At 43.5% G+C, this 10,295-nt stretch overlaps 1 protein-coding gene across 1 annotated transcript; it reads right to left on the minus strand.

The window, feature by feature from the left end:
* Positions 1-4,167: 4,167 nt before the first annotated feature.
* On the minus strand, positions 4,168-9,352 carry LOC126402580 (uncharacterized). The gene is made up of 2 exons (XM_050064713.1): positions 9,277-9,352; positions 4,168-7,821 (listed from the first exon to the last, which is right to left on the minus strand). Exons 1-2 carry the CDS (start codon positions 9,279-9,281, stop codon positions 6,927-6,929), a joined length of 900 nt encoding a protein of 299 aa, XP_049920670.1. The 5' UTR covers positions 9,282-9,352; the 3' UTR covers positions 4,168-6,926.
* Positions 9,353-10,295: the final 943 nt, after the last annotated feature.

A 10,295-nucleotide genomic window follows, 5' to 3' on the forward strand; every position in this document is an offset into this window, starting at 1 on the left:
CCCAGTCTTTGTGCCAAGCAGACTAAAGATGTCCTGGGCCTGTCTCTGCTGGACACACAGAGATGAAGCCCAGGAGAAAGATAAAAAACAGAAAGCCGTGACTCTGTTACCACAGCACACAAGCTTATTTCCCTAAATATCAGATTTGTCAGAAAAGGCTGTGATTGAATGTCCAGTTTCTTAATTGTGATAATGGAAGAATCACTGGCCTGAGAACAGACACTGATGATTTTAGGTTTTGGAAGTGATAGCACTGAATACAAACACACTGACTTAATAAACCTCATGTTTCCAGGTCAAGGCTGATTTATACGTATATGTCACAGTGTCTCTGTACAGGAGCTGGACATGACAGTGAACACATATCAATCAATTTTATTTATAAAGCCCAATATCACAAATCACAATTTGCCTCACAGGGCTTTACAGCATACGACATCCCTCTGTCCTTATGACCCTCGCAGCGGATAAGGAAAAACTCCCCAAAAAAAACCCTTTAACGGGGAAAAAAAACGGTAGAAACCNAGAAGTATGACTAATGACTACTAATGATGGCAGCAGCAGGAGGCATCTGGCAGGACCACGGCAGCAGCACAACCACACAGGTCACGCTGTCCAGGCACCGCTGCAATATGAGTTAATCTGAGAGACAGTGGAGCACAAAGGCTCCGGAGAAGAAGCCGAGTTAGTGACATCCAGAATGGCCGAGTAAATATATATACCAACATATATACATATCAACAAACAAGCTTTTTTTTTCATGTAGCAAAGCCATTTTAATGCAGACATTCTGTTCACCCTCACTGGTATGACTCTGGGTCAGAAACAGTGAAGGAGATTGAATGCAAACATGAATTTTCTCATGTTCCACAAAACTGCCATTTAGTGTTGCAGCAGTGATATTACAGTGATCAAGTCAAGTCTATGCACACAGGAAATGATTGCCATTAGTGCCTATGGGACATACTGACACAGAAGTATGATTCAGGCTTGAAACATTGTGTGAAAGGCTGTGGATATTTTATGTCATTTCATTATACTTTTACCAAAGTCAAGTGAGTGTCACTGCTGAATTGCTGTCACTACAAATGTGTGTGTGTGTGGGTGTGTGTGGGTGTGTTGGGGTGTGTGTGTGTGTGTGTTGAGGTACGGTAAATGGTAATGGACCTGCACTTGTATAGCGCCTTTTTAGTCATTAGACCAATCAAAGCGCTTTTTACATTACGAATCACATTCACCATGGCCTAGGCTACCATACAAGGTGCCACCTGCTTCTCTCTTTTTTTTTTAACACAGCCATCGGGAGCAATTTGGGCTTCAGTATCTTGTTCAAGGATACTTGGACATGCAGACTGGAAGAGACGGAAATCAAACCACTGATCTTCCAATTGGAGAAGGACCCGCTCTACATTGAGCCACAGCCGCTGATGTCCTGGTTCATTACTGCAGATGGTATTAAATATTTTATCAGTTGTATCCCAAAGTAGGCTGACATCTCCAGACCAAACTTAATATAAAAAAATACAAATAGAAATTAGTCTGGAACCTCTCAGTTCATTTTCAATTTCCAAGGGCCGTTATCAACATGTGACTAAGCACTGAGCGACCAGTGACCATGTCCGCCCGGTGTAGATGGCCAATCACACTCCAGTTGTACCAGCTAATCACAGCACATCAGGGCAGAACTAAGCAGGTGGGAAAAAAATAATGCCTGAACGTCAGAAAAATTTAAACAGTCCCTGCAGCGTACAGAGATGAGCTGGTATCACAGGGTGTTTCTCAAAGTCAAGGATCCTTCCTTGGGAGGAAGGATCCTGCAGAGGCAAGGCAAGAGTCCTCCCAAGCATTCAGTGAACACACACTGGAACAGACTAACAAGTGTCCCCATGTGATAATCATTAACCCTCAGCAGACTGAGGTTTCAGTTACTGTGATCATTTTGGCACTCTGTAATGTTATTGTACAATTTTAAACATCAGTATTGTCAGAATCATGAGACTTTTAGGGAAAATATATTTCTGGACCATATTTAAGAGTAAGTGGAGAAATGCAGTAAAGGCAACAGCTAAAAAGTTCTAAATTATCATTAACAGTATGAACACAGACTCACACAGAATCACTGTCATTTCAAAGTGATCCATATTTCTGTGTGTCACCACACACTCTGCTACAATAATATGAACAGATGTGATCTGATGAGCTGCGCTGTTCTGAAACAGCTGACCGCGCCGATTGTACATTGACACTTAACGCTCCATCTCTGCTGTGAATGATTCATTTAAAACTTTTATGTTTTATCTAAATCACGTTATTTCAAAAAATCTCATTATTTGGCAGTGGGCACAATAGAAAGTGTAAATTATGAGGTTTCTGTCTATTTTTTTCACGCTTGGATGATAAAAACTGGTGGATATATCAATCCAAATAAATAACATTAATCTAAATCCTGCCGAGCTCCACTGACGTGGGTTTCATTGAAGAAGCCCCGCCCTCACTTCTAGCAAATCGTGTACTGTGCAAAGCATTGTGGGGATTTTATACCTGCCGAGGATCCACACATGCATCCTTCGAATTTCTCTGAAAGAAGGACTCAGTCCTTCTTGAAACTCGGAAGGATCCTTGAGCGTCCTTCAAATTCGGCCGTTTGAGGATCCTTCCTTGACATTGAGAAACACCTAGTGAGTTGAGGTTGTGGTTGCCCTGAGAGACGGTGACAACTAATTAAAGACTGATGAGTTTCACCTGATCCAAGTTGTGTCTGCTGCCGGTGACTCTGTGGGCTGGAGATTCTCAGCTGCAGGTGATTGAGGGAGGTGAACTGATAAGAGAGAGCCCAGGAAGAGCCCAGGTGTGTGTCTGGGTAGCGGAGCTTCAGGTACGTTGGGGCAGCATTCCCGGCGAAGCAACTGTTTGCACTCGCGGAAGGTGGGTGGGGGCCGTTCGTAGCCATTTAGGGCTGCCAGCGGTGAAGACGGGTAGAGTAGGCAATAGACGTTCCTGTGATAGGGCTGCTGACAGACAGGGACCGGGGAATTAGGAGTGCCTTACCACTGCCCAGCTCTGAGTAGGAGCATCTGTCATGATGTCAGCTGCTCCACCGTTCCAGCGCTGGACCGACGATTCCGTCCGCGGGCTCTTGCTGCTTACGAGCCGGGTCAGACCAGTGTCACAAGCCTCGACCCTGGGGGAGGGTCTTGGCCAACTGGCCAGTTAAGTGAACTGTACATTTTAAATGTTAAAATTAGTGTTATATGTTTAGTTCGGTCCCTTATTGTCCTGGTCAGTTTCTTCTGTTGTTGAATGTAGCTTTTAGGAATTTTAATCAAACCACCACAGCAGGGGATTCGTGGGAAAGGGGGAGGAGCTGGGAGGAGGTTAGCTGGTCGGCAAAGAGTAACAAGTCCCGCCCAGTCTAATCACATGGCCCCATTCAGAGTGAAACTCAGTATGTCTACCTAAAGTGAAATGGTGTGATTTACTGCATGGGGTTTAGAGTGCTTACCTGCTGTGTTTTCCCATGTGAGGGTTCGCTTGTTGAGAGCCATGTTTGCCTCCTTTAATATAAAGTGATTTGGTGTGCTGTGGTGCTGAGGGCGGCTGGTTAGCTGGTGGGGTGGATTTGTTGGAGGGGGGTTGTGTTAAGGTTTGGCCAGTTCTGGACCCTTTGCATGAAGAAACTGCTGTGGCTTAATGAATTGATCAATAAAATAAAGTGCTCATATTTCCTCATACATCGTGGTATTGTGTGTGTTTTCTCGGGTCTCTGACACCTGACCAAACTGGTTAAATGTGGTGGGAGCTCAAATTTTAACCCTGCCCAGTTGGTTCAAGAGTTATTTTAAATCAAGGTTTATTACAGTATATAAAGTCTTAGACTCACAAGTCGGTCTTTAGACGCTTTGCTTAACTTAAGACTGATGACTTTCTCCCTGATTTTGTGTTTAGATGGGCGGATACAATTTCAGAGTTTAAAAAAACTCCCTACGTTGCAGAACCAATAGTAAATCCGCACGGCGGTCCTTCGTTGGCTCGCTGAACTCTTGTGCTCGTAAACATGTACGACTGCGTTAAAAGTTTTAAACAAAGTCGCTGTTAGTCCTTCATTTCCACAATCTTGTGGACTGAGCACACGTTTGATAAAGCGGAGTTAAATCTCTCGGTGAGCACACGTTTGATAAAGCGGAGTTAAATCTCTCGGCATCCATTTTCAAGCCCTCTGTGTGTTTGTTTCCTTGTGGACGAGAAAAGGGGGAGCGCACATTTCCGGGAGGGCGTGTCCTTTTCAAAAATGCAAGAGGCATTGCTTTGTTGCCGGCCGTTTTCTCCGGTGTGTTAAACACACTTTAGAAAGGAGTGTCCCCAGACTATCAGAAGGTGGAGATCTCTGATTGTCTGGTGGCGAGACTAATAAAGTCTATGTTTGGTATATTAAACTTTTGCCAAATCCTGTTGGCAGTACAGCGAACACATCTTTCTTCAGTGAAGGATAGGGGCATGGACCTATCTACCATTGCTAGAATTAGCAGCACTCAGGGCGAGGCGAGCGCATCTGTAGAGGACAAAAGTAGCACAGTCGAGAACAAGATGCTTCAGGTTTGTCCTTGCAGCTGGCAGAAAGTAACATCAATAAAAGGCCTCAGAACTCATCAGGGAAAGAAGAAGTGTGTGGCAAAGAAAGGGCAGAGTAGCCGCATTGATCAGTACTTCCTAAGAAGTCAGTCGGATGAAGTCCAGCGACAGGTAGAAAACCACAGTTCACAGGATATCAGTAATACTGCCACTGAGGAGGAGGAGGAGGAGGGGGTAGTAAGAGAGGATGCAGATGACAATGAGGCCAGTGTGCCAGTCAGAGAGAGAACCATGGAGCAAAAGGTTAGAGTTAGATGGCGTAGGGCAAATGACAGTAAATAATGGGAGATAGTTAATAGAGATTTGTCAGTAATTTTAACTAGGCTTAGAGGAAATGTAATAGAAAAGATGGGAGATGTAATTTACTCATATGGTGCAGAGAGGTTTGGGGTGCATGAGAGAAAGAGGAGTGAGAGGGTACAGTCAGGTAAGTCTAGGCGGCAAAGAGAAATAGAGAAGTTAGTCAAGGAAAGGAGACAGTTAAGAAAGCAGTGGAAAAAGGCTACAGAAGAAGAAAGGGAGGGAATTAAGGTGTTGCAAGAGGAGTTGAGAAGCAGGCTAGCAGTTCTTAGAAGGGCAGAGCATCTCAGGAAAAAGAGGAGGAAGAAGGAACAAGTAAGGACAGGTTTTTTAGGGACCCTTTTAAGTTTGTTAAAGGATTGTTTAGCCAGGAAAAGGGATGCCAGCTTAAAGCAGAAAGGCTAGAGGTTGAAGAATATTTGAGAAATACATATTCAGATTTAGAGAAGAATAGGATAGCAGGTTTCCCACCCGATATCCCTCCATTAAGCCCTGTGTCCATATAGCGCCTTTTTCTGAGTGCCAGAAGGCGGCCAGCGTCTTTTTTCAACTGTTCCCAATGAGGAGAGAGCGGATATTTCCAAGTGGAAATATTTAAGGGATAAGTATAGAAAGGAAAGAAAGGCAGAGAAAGAGAAGAAGAGTGGGGCAGAAGGTGGACAGGAGAAAAAACGATGGAAATTTATGAACATATTGGCTTTTTTAGAGCCTCCCATCCAAGATAGGGAGACAAGCTCCAACTTCAGGGAGGACACACAGGCAGAAATAGTGGAGTGCTGCTGTCCATGTCTCCATCATTTAATATGACAGAGGTAATGATTTACTTGAGGTTATCATCATTACGATCAATTGAGTGCAATCAGGGATTGTAGGTGATATAGACAAGTTTTTATTATTAAGCATAATAGCAGAAATATGCACATGTTAGTTTACATAGCAAAAAATATCTAATATTTGTTGAATAACTGCATGTTACTTGTGGATGTGTAGCTTTTTTTCTTATAGTAATTTATCAAACAGATGACCCAAGGTTGGAGCAGCGAGGAGGAGGAGCAACAAAGAACACAAATCACTGAGGTCAGCCGCTTTGCCCCGGGTACTGCCCCAACCTCACCGTGCTCTATTTCAGGACCATCTCCACCACCCCCAGAGATCGCCGCTGCACCTGCTGGAACACAGAGGGAGAACAGTGCCCGGTCTGGCCCCTCCAGGGAGGTCAACAGGAGCGCAAAGCGGGGAAAAGCCCTACCACCACCTCCACCACAACCAGCAGCCCTCTCTGTGTTCCAAGAGAGCGTGCTAGATGCTTTGAATAGAGACATGGGAGAGGAGGAACATTTTCTTTTAAGCCTTGCACCAGCAATGAAAACGCTGGACAACAGACAAAAAGCACTTGTTAGAATTAAGTTTCAGCAATTCTTATATGACATTGAATTTTCTGATGACACACACACACACACACACATTTAATCAACATTTCACTTGTCTGTAAATATGTAATTCTTACAGTTTTAACAATCAGCTCAATATATCATAATCTGTAAATATGTAATTCTTACAGTTTTAACAATCAGTTTTATTTTATTTTCAAATTAATAATCAATTCAACTGTTCAACACATGAATATTCATTAAATAAGTGACCACTGTCAGCCTGGTCAAGTCATTTGTTGAAACTTTTTCTGTTCATGGCTCCTTAAGCTCTGAGTTGTTATTTGAAATAAAAAATAACAAGATGAAGGTATTAAAAACATTTATTCATCATTTAAAAACAAAAATTTGATTTGCATACTACTACTACTATGACAACTACTACTACAACTACTACTACTACTACCACCGCTGCTGCTGCTGCTGCTACTACAACAACAACAACTACTACTACTACCACTTCTACCACTACAATAATTTCAGTTACTATTATTTAATTTTACATTGATGGTACATTTGGGAGACTTAAAGTTTGTGGTTGGAGGAGGATAGATGGGTGGGAGGTCCTCAGATGATTCCATTCTGCCATGGCACCTGTCCTGTCGATATAAAATATCTTGATAAAGTTTCCCTGACAGCAATGGCCTCTCTGGTGGCATTGTTGCTTCCAACCCTTTGGATGTCCTGGGCACCATGGAGAGGCTCTTCTGATGGTGTAGTCACTGACACAGATCCGCCATTTTCCCACCTCATGAAATTGTGCAGCATACATGTTGCTTTAACAACGCTCTCAGCAACCTCTGGAGACACACAAAGAGCCCTCCGATACAGCCTCCACTGAGCAGCCATGATGCCAAAGGAGCACTCTACCATTCTCCTGGCATGGGAAAGCCGGAAGTTGAATACACGCTTCTCTCCCTCTGTTCGCCCAGCATAGGGCCTCATCATGTCTCTTCTCAGAGGGAAGGCCTCATCTGCCACAAAGACATGGGGGACAGAGCCCAGTTCCTCTGTGCCAGGGAGAGGGGTGTCCTCAGGCAGGTCTAATGTACCCTGGCGTAGGGCCCTACCAAATGCAGAGGCATGCAGCGTTCCTCCATCACTGTTTCTCCCATATGCTCCAACATCAACCACTCTGAAACGGTAGTGGGCATCCACCACGGCAAGGAGAACAATTGAGAAAGTCCCCTTATAGTTGAAAAAAAGGGAACCACTGCAAGGTGGGGCTTGGATAATGACATGCTTCCCATCAATAGCACCTAAGCAATTTGGAAATGCCCACAGGGTACTGAAATCTGCCGCAATTCTCTGCCAGTCTTCCCTCTTGGGCACAGGCATGTAGGTCTCCAGAAGGCAGCTCCATATCGCCTCACACACATCTTTCACTATCCGTGCCACTGTGCAGTGCCCCACGCGATAGCTGAATGCTATTGTTCTATAAGAGTCCCCTGTTGCAAGGAACCTATAATGTGAGACAAATGTTGTTGTAATTATTTTGTCAGTTTAAGCACATAGCATATTTTTTTTAAGAACTCTAATCAGAATTAATTCTCACTGCCAGGATTTGACTCAATTCAATGAATGCACAATTCTAACAGAAATTATATTTTGTTTTATCATATGGGAAAAATCATTTTCATTTAATCTGGATAATGCAACCATTGCATGCCAAAATATTTTCAGGATTGATGGCAGCTGATTAGAACCCTGTTCAACACAAGAGATTCAGCTGCTAAAGCAAGTAGCTTAGTTAAATTAATTATTTTTCCAGCAATATATAAATTGAGAGATTTTACAGCAACACACATGTAATCGATTCTAACCCATACAGTGGTGGCAAAGTTACTAACTACATTAACACAAATCCTACTAATAAAACATGATAATGACTTCACCAGCTGTAGCATTAAAAGATTAACACAGTATATGTATCACTATAAACCAGTTATGTAATACATAAAACATGAGTCTGAACATGATTCTGATATTGGCCATTCTGCAATAATACTTTTACTTTTGGTAATGTATATTTTAATGCTAATACTTTTGCACTTTTACTTTAATAAGATTATGACTACATGGCATTTACTTGGAACAGAGTGTTTTTAACTTTGGTATTACTACCTGTAGGTGGTGGTATTGGTCAGAGTTCAAAGTTCCTACCCCACAGCTGAGTAGGAGGTGGACTCACCATAGGCAGATGCACAGACGCTCTGCAGGACTGATGCTCTCCCTGAAAGTTGTGTGCGCTCTGGAGATTAGTGATGGGATTTCTCGTTCACTTGTGAGAGCCGGTTCTTTCAAAGATGCAGTTCGTTCATTGTTGTTTTTTTTTTGTGTGTGTGTGTGTGNCACTTCAAAGAGCCGGTTCAAAGACTCGGCTCGTTCGCGAACGTAACATCACTACTGGAGATGGTGCTTCCAATCTTCTGGAGGAGTAGCTCAAATTGCTCCTTGGTTAACCTAAAATAGGCCTGGAACCGGTCTCCATCTAACCGCAGCTCTTGAACGAGGCGATGGTATTCACCGTATTGATGCCTCCAACTGTTAGTGTCATGCACCCACATCCTCCTTGCTCTACATGTACGTCTGTCAGATTGAGCAGTGACGGCAGGGACATCACTATTAAGCTCATCCAAACATAATATGAGCACAAGCATCTTCCGGTTGGTGCTCATCGTGAAAGAAATGTCAAACTATAGATAAAAAACAAAGAGGCGATGCTGCAAAACTGCGCGGCTACAGGAATTGTCAAGATATTGTTGTCATAGAAACGAAAACCCTCATGAGCGTTTTTTTTTTGGGCGCACAGTAGCCTTGGACCTTGAAAACAAACCCCGTTTTTCGTTTGGGGGTTCCCGGTCTAGACCGATTCACGTCTCCATAAACATTCAAATCAAACATGTAATGTACTCACCTCATAGGCACAGATGTTAGGAAGGTGTATGGGGGTTGCCATGTGTTTGTATATCCGTTATTGTTCAATAAACATGCATTTTATCTCGGGATGTCTTGAAATTTTCTTCACCCCTTCTTCGTCCTGCAATGAATGAGTGCACCGGCTTTCTACTGCGCCACAGCGCCTCTGTAGCGGTTGGGAGGTGTATTGCACATTGCCTTTCTGCCAGAAAAAGGCGCTATGTGGACACAGGGCCTTAGGAGGGATAGAGCATGAGATGGATGTCAGGGCCACCTAGGTGGAAGGAAGTTCAGGAGGTGGTTAGGCATGCAAAGGCTTCTTCGGCCCCAGGGCCTAATGGAGTCCCCTACCGGGTTTATAAAAGTGCGCCTTAAATTCTTTAAATTTTTGTGGAAACAGCTAAGAATAGTTTGGGAGAAACAAATTATCCCAAGAGCATGGCATAGGGCAGGGGGTGTCCTCATTCCTAAGGAGAAGGAGTCTGTGGACCTTAGCCAGTTCCTGATGATTTCTCTCTTGAATGTAGAGGGGAAGATTTTCTTTAGTGTAGTAGCGCAGAAATTAGCTAGCTACTTAGAAAGGAATAGCTTAATAGATACCATGGTGCAGAAGGCAGGAATACCAGGTTTTGCAGGGTGTTTAGAGCACACTAGCATGATCTGGCAACAGATTCAGGCAGCGAAGATTAAGAAAAGGGACCTGCATGTAATATTTTTAGATCTTGCAAATGCATTTGGTTCAGTACCGCATAGGCTCATTTGGTGTGTGTTTGACTACTTCAAAGTGCCACAGGTAGTTGTTAACTTAATGAAAGCATATTTTCAGGATATTAGGTTGTGTCTAAGTACGGCAGGTTTTACAACAGGTTGGCAGAGGCTAGAAATAGGCATCATGGCAGGGTGTACAATTTCTCCATTAGCATTTACTATGGCGATGGAAGTAATCATCAAGGCTTCTAAGTGGGTGGTAGGTGGGGAGAGACGGCAGAACCGGTTGCATCTTCCACCAGTTAGGGC

The sequence above is a fragment of the Epinephelus moara genome, chromosome 16 (genome assembly GCF_006386435.1).
Source record: "Epinephelus moara isolate mb chromosome 16, YSFRI_EMoa_1.0, whole genome shotgun sequence".
In the NCBI taxonomy this organism is placed as follows: Eukaryota; Metazoa; Chordata; class Actinopteri; order Perciformes; family Serranidae; genus Epinephelus; species Epinephelus moara.